The following is a 12340-nucleotide window of genomic DNA, read 5'->3' as shown; positions in this document are numbered from 1 at the left end:
TGGGGAGAATCAGATGGGACTAATGTTGGGTCGGTGAGAGCGAGTGATTGGGTGCTGAGGGAGTGAATGGGCAAGCAGACATGAGGGACCAAATGGCCTCCTTCTGCATTTGCCTCCTATTATTCTCCTGTTATTGTGTGTGGCAACAGAGCCCCTGCAAGGGGTATTGTAGTCCCCCTTGTACCACAATACAACTACCTATGCAGTAATTTGTACTTTCACAATGTAAAACTTTTAAAGTTCAAAACTTTGATTTGATTTGTAAAGCGGTGAATATTTTCAAATTGCTGCTGAGGGATTAAAAATGCTGAGTGACGCAAGAGTCCCCAGCACCAGCAGGTGCTGCAGGAGTCCCCAGCACCAGCAGGTGCTGCAGGAGTCCCCAGCGCCAGCAGGTGCTGCAGGAGTCCCCAGCGCCAGCAGGTGCTGCAGGAGTCCCCAGCGCCAGCAGGTGCTGCAGGAGTCCCCAGCGCCAGCAGGTGCTGCAGGAGTCCCCAGCGCCAGCAAGGAATATTCAGGCAAAGCACAGCATCATAAGTCAAGGGATCGAGTTTAAGAGCCGTGAGGTAATGATGCAGCTCTACAAAACTCTGGTTAGACCACACTTGGAATACTGTGTCCGGTTCTGGTCCCCTCATTATAGGAAGGATGTGGAGGTGTTGGAAAGGGTGCAGAGGAGATTTACCAGGATGCTGCCTGGTTTAGAGAGGATGCATTATGAGGGGAGACTAAGGGAGCTCGGGCTTTACTCTTTGGAGAGAAGGAGGATGAGAGGAGACATGACAGAGATGTACAAGATACTGAGAAGGATAGATAGAGTGGACAGCCAGCGCCTCTTTCCCAGGGCACCAATACTCAATACAAGAGGGCACGGCTTTAAAGTAATGGGTGGGAAGTTCAAGGGAGATATCAGAGGAAGGTTTTTTACCCAGAGAGTGGTTGGGGCATGGAATGCGCTGCCTGGGGTGGTGGTGGAGGCAGGTACATTGGTCAAATTCAAGAGATTACTAGATAAGCATATGGAGGAATTTAAAATATGGAGGGATATGTGGGAGGAAGGGGTTAGATAGTCTTAGGCGAGGTTTAAAGGTTGACACAACATTGTGGGCCGAAGGGCCTGTATTGTGCTGGAGTGTTCTATGTTCTATCAAACACATAGACAAACCATAATTCCCTGCATTTTAAATAAATGTTCTTTTTATTGGTGGGAAACTGAACAGGAACCAGAAGTTAAACTCCAGCATTTGTGCCTTTATACGTGTGGCTAGAAAGATCAGTGACTGGTTATGCATGATTAAAATAACCTGTGACTTGCAGGAGGTCCCCGCTGTGATACAAACTGTAACTGGCCCCTCCCCATCACACCACTCCGTCCAGTGCCTTCTCAAAGACATTCACCCACAATCCCAGCCCTCATTACTGAATCGCAGCTTTCAACATAATATGGATTCATCACAAGCAAAATCTCCATTTAAAGTGTGTGTTTCAGAGAGCTCCGCCGGATCTGAGGCTATTCGCTCCGGATTACGGATCTCCCATCAGTTGCTGGGCAGTTTCCATCTGGGAATAAGTCAGCTCACCTTCGTAAAGATCCCAGTCCATCTCGGGATAATCCTAATTGAGAGAGGGAGAGCTTTAGGGTTAATTGGAATGCTGTGATCATGGATTCTGCAGTCCCTCCCGACGGTTCCAGAGGGTCCACTTCCCACTGGCAATGAGCTGCTGAGCTGAAAGGGTTAATGACGAGGACAGGTTGCTTGGGAGGGAGATGGGGGGGTGTAGGGCTCAGTGTGTCAGATGGTTGAGGGTTCAAGTCCCCACTGTAGCTCAAAATCTAGGCCAGCAGTGCGCTGTGGGAGGAGCGGTACTGAGGGAGGGTCACACTGTAGGAGGGGCATTACTGACAAATGGGCAGCTCCCTCCTCAAAGGCAAAGAGCAGGAGGAGTGTGGGGGTGGGGGGGGGTATCTCTGTCAGGACTTCTGAAGACTGGCCCCACAGCACCTCACTGGCTCCTCGGCCCGGACGCCTCTGCTCATGTCTGTTTATTATGATTAGTTATCTCTGGAGCTGTCTATTGTATGGTATCTTTCAAAGCCATATTGGACATTCCTACTTACACAGTGAACCTCTTTCAAGTTAAACTCTGCTTTTGTTTTTAAATTTACATGATGCTTTTTATTAAGCAATCTTCACTCCTAATTATTTTATGCCACGGTGTTTATTTTTTTTTAATCTGAATTCAGCTGAAGATTGAGTGCAGACCATAAACTAATCGCATCAGTGGAATTGGATGACTCAAGACAATACTACATTTATAGGTTGACCTGTTCCTTTGTATGTTTATAATGAATAAAGCTACATTTTGATTTGAAAAAAAAGGGGCAGTACTGAGGGAGGGTCACACTGTGGGAGGGGCAGTGCTAAGGGAGTGTCACACTGTGGGAGGGGCGGTGAGGAGGGAGTGCCGTGCAGTGGGAGGTGTGATGAGGAGGGAATGCCGTACTGTGGGATGGGTAGTGAGGAGGGAGTGCCGCGCTGTGGGAGGGGCATCATTTGGGTGAGAGGATAAATCAAGGCCTGTCTGCCCTCTGGAGCAGTTCTCCAAGACAAGAGACCAAGATTTATCCCCCATTGCAGGGACAGATTACGTGGCGATGGTTGCTGGACGTTTCCCCCACGGGTGACAAACGTTCCTGGGACAGGCAGCCGTGTGAGTAAATGACGTCAGAGAATAGCCAGTCTGCCAAACACTCACCGACCAGCTTCTTCTGTGGGTTAAGTAGGAGCCTCCAATGCGATCCAAAGGCACCGTCGTCCTCCTCCTACAACCAGGCACAGAAAGGGTTAACCCGGCGGTTCGAGGGGAAGGCGGAGAGACAACCATAATTAACCCAGATCGAGCCATCGGCACTGCACCTTCTCCGGTCTGGAAATTCAACCCCACTCCATCGTGGTTCCATCGTCTACACCTCGGGAGGCCCAGTGCCTCAGAGCGCTAGAGACCCGAGTTCAATCCCTGCCTCTGGCACTGTCTGTGTGGAGTCTGCACGCTCTCCCTGAAACTGCGTGGGTTTCCCCCGGGTGCTCCGGTTCCCTCCCATGTCCCAACGGCGTGTGGGGTCGGTGGGTTAATCGGCCGCTGTAAATTGTAGCTGAGGGGTAGAATCTGGGGGGAGTTGATGGAAATATCAGGAAATCGTGGGAGAAACAATTCTGGGACAGGTAGGCAGGTGAGTAAAAGCCATTATAGAATGGGTGCCATTATAGGGCAGACTCAGTGGGCTGAATGGCCTTTTCTGTGCTCTATACTCTTTGATGTACAGGCTGGTAACCTGCAGTAAGTTACCGTTTAGGTTCAAGTTCATTGTCACGGGCAGACAAAGCCAGGTATAAATGCGTCGAAAATTAGCTTTTTGCAGTGGTAGCTCAGTATTTAAATTATGTAAACTTAAAGTAACATAAATTATTTGTAACATACGACAGAACAAACAAAACTAAACATCACGACATTAGCGTGTTGAGAGATATATAGACTTGAGGTGTATATATATTATAGTCCAGTCTTTCCCCCAGGGTGGGGGAGTCCAAAACTAGGGGGCATAGGCTTAGGATGAGAGGGGAAAGGTTTAAAAGGGACCTGAGGGGCAACTCTTTCACGCAGAGGGTGGTGAGTGTGTGGAACGAGCTGCCAGAGGAAGTGGGTGAGGCAGGGACAACAGGATCATTTAAGAAGCACTTGGACAGGTACATGGAGGGTCGGGGCTTGGAGGGATATGGGCCGAACGCAGGAAACTGGGACTAGCTGGGTGGGCACCATGATCGGCACAGACTGGTTGGGCCGAAGGGCCTGTATCCATGCCATATTGCTCTGTGACTCTTTCAGGTTGGTTCAAGGACCCGATGGAGGTGGGGAGGGGGGGAGGAAGAAGCTGTTGTTGAACCCTTGAGGTGTGGGGCTTCCTTGAGGGGGCGGTCGATGGTTACCTGAGTGAATAGGACACTTGACAATAAACAATAACAGCACAGACTCGATGGCCCGAGTGGCCTCCTTGTGAGAAAAACATCAAACTGTCCCTTGACAGAGAGGTCTGTTGATTACTTAGAGGGGAGGCAAGGATAAATCCTTTCACTCAGAGAGAGTCTGAGGGTTGGGAACTCACTGCAGGAAGGTCTGGTGGAGGCAGAGGCTGTCTGAACATCTAAAACACAGGTTCAAGGAACCGGTCTTGAGGGCTGGCCAGGCTACGATGGGCTGAATGTCCTCTTTCTCTGGGACAACATTGTGACCATATTTCAAGACCAGGAGCGGGAGGTAACAACAGAAGGTAAACGAGTAACGAAGTCCAGGAGAATTCAGGAGGGGTCAGCTTCCCCCAGAGAGTGGGAGGGCTCGTGTAAATCACTCCCCAGAGAGGGGTTGAGTGCAGCAGGTGCAGGGGAAGCTGGAGAGAACACACGGATTAGGAGATGGCAGAGAGGGCTAGGAGTCTGGAGCAGAGGGGCCAAATGGCCTACACTTGTCCTGTAGGTTTGAGATCGACTGTGAGCATGAGGCACTCCAAGGTCGAGCAGCACCCTTGGGAGGGGAGAAGGTTTGAGAGAGGTTCGGCTCACCGGGGAACGTTGTGAGGATGGCGGCCGGGTCGCTTCTCCGCCGAGATCCTGTCCAGGGGGCTCCCGAAGCCGGGAATCAGCGGCCCCCTCACTCCTTGTCTCCTGGCCGCCTCAGGGAACGCAGCCTGACCCTCGAAATCGGCAACGTCAACGAGCCAGGAACGCAGGGGGGCAAGGCCTGAGGCAGGAACATCGGCAGCCTGTGGGGAGATTCCACACCGTCCATAATGTGGGAATGAAACGGGAGGAGAGAGGGATGGAGAACGGGGAGAGAGGAGGGGGTGATGGAGAAAGGATGGGTGGAGGGACGGAGAGAGAGAGAGAGAGAGAAAGAGAGAGAGAGAGGGCAGAGGGATGGGGAGAGAGAAGGGGAAATAGGTAAAGTGAGAGAGGGAGAGAGCGGAGAGGGAGAAAGAGAGAGAGAGGTAAAGATTGAGAAAGAGGGAGAGGGAGGAGGGAGAGGGAGGAGAGGGAGGAGGGAGAGGGAGGAGAGGGAGGAGGGAGAGGGAGGAGGGAGAGAGAGAGGTGGGGGGAGAGAAAGAGAGAGAGGGAGGTAAAGATTGAGAAAGAGAGAGAGGGCAGAGGGACGGGGAGAGAGAAGGGGAAAGAAAAGGGTAGTGAGAGAGAGGGAGAGGGAGGGAGAGGGAGGAGAGAGATGGGGAGAGAGTGGTTGAGACAGTAAGAGATAGAGGGTGACAGAGAAAGAAAGGGAGGGAAGGAGAGAGGGGGTGAGAGGGAGATGGGGAGAGAAGGTGTGGGGAGGCTCTAATTTCAATCTCTGGATTTTCCGTCTCTCCTCCCCTCGGTCTCTCCCTCCACCTCTTTCTCATTCCTCCCTCCGTGTCGTTCACTGCCTCTGCCTCGCCCTCTTTATTGCGCCCGCCTCGTGCCCTCCCTCTCTGCCTCACTCCCTCCACCCTGCTCCCACTCCCTCCCTCTTTTCATTCCCTCCCTCGATCCTTTCCTCTACCTCCCTCCCCCACCTCCATCCTGCTCCCTCCCTCCCTCCCTCCATCTCCCACCTCGCTCCGTCCCTCGCCCCTCCTCCCCTCCTCTCGCCCTCGGCCCCTTCCTCACAACCTCACCTGCCTCCTGCTCCTCTTCAGGACACGTCCACCACCTAGGTGAACAAGCAGAACCACCAGCAGAATGCGGGCAAGGGAGTGGGGCAGGAACATCTGTGGGAGAAGGTCGGGTTATTGGCAGACCATGAACAGAAGCTCGACAGTATAACTACCATCTACCCTCTGGTCTATTAATAACTGGGACGTGGAAACTTCCCATGTGTACAAGGGAGAGTTCGGCTCTGTACAGATCCCACAGAGATCTGCTCCTGATCTACACAGACTAGGAGAACCCAGAAACTATGCCCAACATGCGCTGATCTTAACCGGGAGAATGGAGACAGGAGTCCTAGAGCCACGGAGACAAGAATCACCAGCAGGTCCTGCTGAGGGAGGGGGCTTCATCTGTACTGCCTACTGCAGTTGAATAGTCACATCATGAATGGGCCACCTGAGCAAGTGGCTGGTGCTGTTGTCCGGGGAGCTCGGTACCGCCGGGAACAAAGGGGGCAAGGCTGCCGAGTGACACGACACAGAACCAGGCCATTCAACCCCTCAGATCCGTGCCAGCCCTGTGAACAAGCTCTTCAATCAACCCCACTTCTCCTGCTCCTTCCCCACAGCCTCAACATTTCCCCCGTCAAATTCCCTCCGGAAGTTCCCGCTGAATCCACTCCCACCGCACATTCCCGATCACAACAACTCGCTGCGGAGAAACGTTCTCCTCCTCCCCCCTCTGGTTCATCTGCCCACCCCCTTCACTCCATGTCCCCTGGGCACCCACCCTCCTGCCCCAGGAACAGTTCCCCCTCATTCACTCCGTCCCAACCCTCCCCGATTCCCAATGACTCCAATAAATCTCCCCTGAACCTGCTCTGAGGGGAACAGCCCAGTTGCCAGTCTCCTAGCTGCCTAGGACCATCTTTGCAAATTTCACTGCCCTGCTTCTCCAAAGGTCCCACTGCCTCTAATTCAGAGATCGGAAGAGGATTCCCCCAGTACATCCCAATCAACATCAGTAAAACAACTTAACTGGTAAATATCTTGGCCTCTTGTGGAAACTGCCTTGTCCCCTACAGTGAACACATTAACACAACTCAATATTAAATCTATGTTGAAACCTTCTAAACCTGGTGGGAATCCACAAAGCAAGTGAAACAAGAAAGCAAAATATATATCTCTGAAGTAATTAATTACAAAGTTTTCGATAATTCCTCCCAACTTTTATTTGAGGATGTTGTGTAATTGGAAGTGCTCTCACCTTCAGTCCTAGTCAAGCCTCCTCAGCAACAAACCTCTTCCTTCACTGCCTTTGGGATACGCAGACTCTGTTACTACCTCCCTGTGTTGGGGGATTTATACAGTGTGCTCTGGGTGGGTTTTTAATAAATTTAAAAGTCACGTGGATCGCTTTGACCTGGGTTCATTTGGGTTTCTTTTTCCCTCCCTATTTTAATCTTAATAAAAATCAATTGAAAACACAGCGGAGATACAACCCCTCCCAAAAGCACAGACAGAGAGACGGTTTCACTCAGGTCTGACCTTTGGGTCAAGTGAGTTTCAGACTTGCTTCCAGTGGGTTCGATTATTGATCAGGTTCCCATTCCCACAGCCTGATTCCAGCAGAGAGAACAACAAGAAATTGCAACTTAAAAAAATTTAAAAAGTAAAACTCCGATAATCCAGCACCCTCAGGACTTTGGTGGCGACAGACTGGCAGAGTTTATGGACTATTGGATGTTATTCCTAGTAATTCACATTCTTAGATGATACGCAGTGGTATAATGATTTTTTTCAGTGAACCCAGTGAGCTTAAAGGGAGTGTGGGAAACGGGGTCCTGGTGAGTTTAAAGGGAGTGGGAAATGGGACGCTTGTGGGTTTCTGAGCAACCGGACAGAAGATTATCAGAGTTTTACTGCAATCGAATTGTCTCAGTAAAACACTGTCCCCACCAGATTAAAGAAAACACTATAAGAAAACCTGGATGATTTTGATCAATTATAAACACAAGAAAATGAAAATCCTCGACCCCATCAAACAAACACAGGTTTTTTTAATGAAACTATATCGGGGCTGCTTGTCCCAATTAATTCCATTGTCAAAGAAAATTTAAACAAAAGCACCGATCTGGGATTCCAGCAACCGGCTGGTGACAAGTAATTTCTAAAAACAGCACAGAAACAGGTGATCTGGTCATTGTCAGCCAGCTCTTGTTGGAAGCTCCTTTCCTACGCTTAGTGCTCTGGATGACTCTGTATCGCTCTGGGAATTTAAGCCACCGGTGCTCTGGGTCTCGTTGAAATGAGATAAAAGGGTTGAAAGAAATTTATTTTATTAATTGCAGACACTCGACTCTGGAAGTGATGGTAGAACATTCCAAAATCAAATAGACATTGGAATTAAGTTTTAAAAAATCTTTGATCCCAAGCCCTGAATGTTAAGGCAAATACATTCATACTGGATTCTAGAAATTAAAATGATCAGAAAATAGCAGTTCTGATCGACCTGAAGTGATAGTGCGTTTTTCTCTCTCCACAGATGCTGCCTGACCTGTTGACAGTTTCTCATCTTCCTGGGTATTAGGGTCTGATTTGACTAACCGCTCCCAGATTAGGACAAGTCAGTTTTCACTGACTGATGAACCCTCAAATGTCAAAGTAGGAAAATTGTCAAAAAAAAAGACATAATGGTCAGTAAAACATCTACTTACATGGGATGAGTGGAAGATCGGAGAGAGGAAGTCTTCTTGTGATCCATTGAGAGAACAGTCCTTGATCATCCTCAGTGCTCCCCTCCCACAGTGTGACCCTCCCTCAGTACCACCCCTCCCACAGTGTGACCCTCCCTCAGTACCGCGCCCCCCCCCAACAGTGCAGACAGAGTGCTGTATTGTCAGAGGAGCAGTGCTGAAGGAGCACCGAACTGTGGGAGGGGAGGTACTGAGGGAGGGACGGTACTGAGGGAGTGCCCCACTGTGGGAGGGGCAGTACTGAGGGAGGGTCATACTGTAGGAGGGGCAGTACTGAGGGAGGGTCATACTGTAGGAGGGGCAGTACTGAGGGAGTTTTGCACTGTGGGAGGGGCAGTACTGAGGGAGGGTCACTGTGGGAGGGGCGGTACTGAGGGAGGGTCACTGTGGGAGGGGCAGTACTGAGGGAGTGCCCCACTGTGGGAGGGGCAGTACTGAGGGAGGGTCATACCGTAGGATGGGCAGTACTGAGGGAGGGTCACTGTGGGAGGGGCAGTACTGAGGGAGTGCCCCACTGTGGGAGGGGCAGTACTGAGGGAGGGTCATACCGTAGGATGGGCAGTACTGAGGGAGGGTCACTGTGGGAGGGGCAGTACTGAGGGAGGGTCACACTGTGGGAGGGGCAGTACTGAGGGAGTGCCCCACTGTGGGAGGGGCAGTACTGAGGGAGGGTCACACTGTGGGAGGGGCAGTACTGAGGGAGTGCCCCACTGTGGGAGGGGCAGTACTGAGGGAGGGTCACTGTGGGAGGGGCAGTACTGAGGGAGGGTCACTGTGGGAGGGGCAGTACTGAGGGAGGGGCAGTACTGAGGAAGTGTTTGAGGGACAGTGCATTCCCTTTTGGTTGCCCTACCGTTACTACCTCTCACCCTGCCCCAGGACCACTGATCATCCAAGTCATTGTACAAAAAATACAAAGGTCTCTTCATAACTGTGTTCTTGTACCTGGGAACTTACTGTGTATAGACCTTCTACTACGAGAGTGAGAACACTCCAGAAGGGTCTCCATTGGCTGTGAAGACGTGTTGGGATGGTGTGGAGAGCGTAGGTTCACTGACCTCGTGGTCCACGTAAAGCTCATCTGGATGAAGGTGCTTTGACCACACAACCAAGCCCCAAATGCAAATGAGTAGCCTCCCTCCATCCGGGTGCCACTGAGGAGGTTGACATTCATGGTCCATCCCTAATTGCCCCTTGGTGGGGGTGAGCCACCATCCAGTGAAGGTGCTCCCACAGACCTGTTGGGTCAGGAGCTCCTGCCCTTCCATTACGAAGGACTGGCAATGTATTTCCAAGTTGGGAAAGTGTGTACCTGGGAGGGGAACCTGCAGGTGGTGGCACCCACTGCCCTCGACCTCCCGGTCACACGTTTGCAAGGCTGCTGTCAACGAGATCGGTGAAACGGGCCACATACAGAGCCATCTCACTGGGTGGCAACACTCGCTGCCAGCTCCATTTCAACCCTGATTGTTCTGAGCAATTCGAACAACTCCCTCCTAAACGACCATCCCGATACGTATCGCGGGCGGTGATAATTTGCGAGACACCCCAGACTATGCCTCCCTTTCTTCTCTTTTGTCCTTTGCTGAGATTCCGGGCTGATTTGCCGAGTGATTTGGGAAGCTCATCCCTGCCAGGCAGCTCCTAGCTAATTACAGGAAGCAGGACTTTCTAAACAAGACTGGGTGCAAACCTGCAGAGCAACACGTTTGCACAGTCTGCAGGGAGCTGTCCGCCGCCATCCCCTCTATTTTATTTACCCAGCCGCGGGCGGGAAGGAACATAAATAGACAAGCTGTTGACAGCCCATCATTCCCCTTGGATCCGCTCTCCAACAATCTGCGGCCACTTCCCCAGGGCCCACCTCAATTGTCGGCTAATGGGTCTCATTTCACTGGGCAAGGTCCACGATCAAAAGCAGCAGATAAGGAACGATGACGGCTCGCTGCAGGAAAGTGTCTCCCAGCTCCCATCAGACGTGGCCTGTCTTCGATGCCACACCCTCGTATGATCCTCCCGGAGGTCAGATCCTTGTTCTATTTTTACCCACGGTCACCAGTGCCAAGTGAGATAAATGTCAGCGGCCCAGAACCCAGGTCAGGAGGTCAGGCTGCCTATTGCACAGAATTAGGTAATCTATTTTTTTCGTTTCCCACAGAGAGGAGGCGGCTAAGGGGTGGGGACTGGATATAGTGTGCACCATTATGAGGGGCATAGATAGTAATTGATTTATTATTGTCACGTTACCGAGGTACAGTGAAAAACTTTGTTTTGCATGCCATCCATACAGATCTTACACAGTGCACTGAGGTAGTACAGGGGAAAACAGTAACAGAATGCAGAATAAAGTGTTACAGTTACAGAGAAAGTGCAGTGCAGGCAGACAATTAGGTGCAAGGGAAGGTTGTAGGTTGTGAGGTCAAGAGTCCATCTTATCATACTAGGGGACTGTTCAATAGTCTTATAACAGTGGGATAGAAGCTGTCCTTGAGCCTGGTGGTACGTGCTGTCAGGCTTTTGGATCTTCTGCGCAATGGGTGAGGTAAGAAGTGGGGGGTCTCTGATTACATTGTCTGCTTTAACAAGGCAGCAAGAAGTATAGACAGCTGGGATGGGAGTAAGAAACTTCTACCCATACCAGAAGTGTCTGGGACCAGAAGGCACAGGTTTAAGGCAAGAGGTTCTCACCCAGGGTGGGTTGGAATCTGGAACACGCTGCCTGAGGGAGTGGTGGAGGCAGAGACCCTCACAACACTCAAGTATCCTGGTGAACCTAGGCATTAGAAGGCAATGGACCAAGTGCTGGTAAATGGGATTAGTACGGTGGTCAGCGTGGACAGGATGGGTCGAAGGCCCTGTTTCTGTGCTGTATGACTATGACAGTGCACCATTAGGTCTCACGGTGCAGGAAGGGGACATTCAGCCCATCCTGTCTGTGCCAGCTCTTTGTGAGAGCTCCCCAATTGGTCCCACTCTTTCCCAACAGTGGGACAATTATTCCCCTTCCAAGGGGAAATTTGGGATGAGCATTAATAGGCCACAGTGCCGCCCCTTCCAAGACAACGCTGACAACCACCATGGTGGGTTAGACAAGGTGGGATTTGCCCAAGACTGGAGGGGTCTTAGTGAAACAAAAGTGTCTGAGGGAATGGGCAGGGGGTTACTGGGGTGCTGCAGGTACCAGGAGGCATAGTTTCATGGTAAGGAGCTCGTCTATTTCAGACAGAGGTGAGGTTGACTCTCTTCCCCAGAAGAATCAGGAACATCTGGAATTCTCTTCCGGAGAGAGCTGTGGAGGCAGAGGCAGTGAGTAGATCCAAGGCTGAGGTTGGCCAATTCTTTTCTGGTCAAGGGGGGGGGGAAGTCAGGGGTCATGGAGAAAAGGCAGGGAATTGGGACTGAGGCCAATATACAGATCAGGGATAGCAAGCTCAAGGGGCCCAGTGGCCCACTCTTGCTTCCAATTCCGGCTCTTTAGACCAATGGCATATTGTCAAGATGATATCAACGTTCCATTTTGGAGCGAGCACACTCTCCTTCCCTCCGCGGTGCTGGGGGAACAGAGGGAGCGAACAGTGTACTGGAGCCACAACCCGCACCCTACAGGCAACCCTTGCTGACTGCCCATTTCCTCCACAGATGCTGCCTGACTCACTGAATTCCTCCAGCATTTTGCTTCTTGCTTCAGATTCCAGCATCTGCAGTCCCTCGTGTCTCCATCTATTTATTTGGGACACTTGTGTGTCCCATACATTCTCAGACAAACCCCACTCGTGTTTGAGGGGTGAAAATATCTTCCCTCCAATCCTTCAACAAATTTGCAGCCCTCATTTTGACCCAGCTGTCAAGGGAAATAGGTCCTATTTCCTCTGGCTTGATCCCTCAATTAAACCTCCCATCAGCCTACCCT

At 51.2% G+C, this 12340-nt stretch overlaps 1 protein-coding gene across 1 annotated transcript; it reads right to left on the bottom strand.

Annotated features, from left to right (window-relative positions):
* Positions 1 to 1214: 1214 nt before the first annotated feature.
* LOC127586648 (uncharacterized) lies at positions 1215 to 10172 on the bottom strand. The gene is made up of 6 exons (XM_052044764.1): positions 10124 to 10172; positions 9669 to 9811; positions 5702 to 5794; positions 4617 to 4816; positions 2758 to 2824; positions 1215 to 1614 (listed from the first exon to the last, which is right to left on the bottom strand). Exons 1-6 carry the CDS (start codon positions 10170 to 10172, stop codon positions 1525 to 1527), a joined length of 642 nt encoding a protein of 213 aa, XP_051900724.1. The 3' UTR covers positions 1215 to 1524.
* Between the last annotated feature and the right edge of the window lie 2168 nt (positions 10173 to 12340).

Source organism: Pristis pectinata, chromosome 37 (assembly GCF_009764475.1).
Source record: "Pristis pectinata isolate sPriPec2 chromosome 37, sPriPec2.1.pri, whole genome shotgun sequence".
NCBI lineage: Eukaryota > Metazoa > Chordata > Chondrichthyes > Rhinopristiformes > Pristidae > Pristis > Pristis pectinata.
Note: the sequence above shows the minus strand (reverse complement) of the source record. Positions and strands in the feature narration are given on the sequence as shown.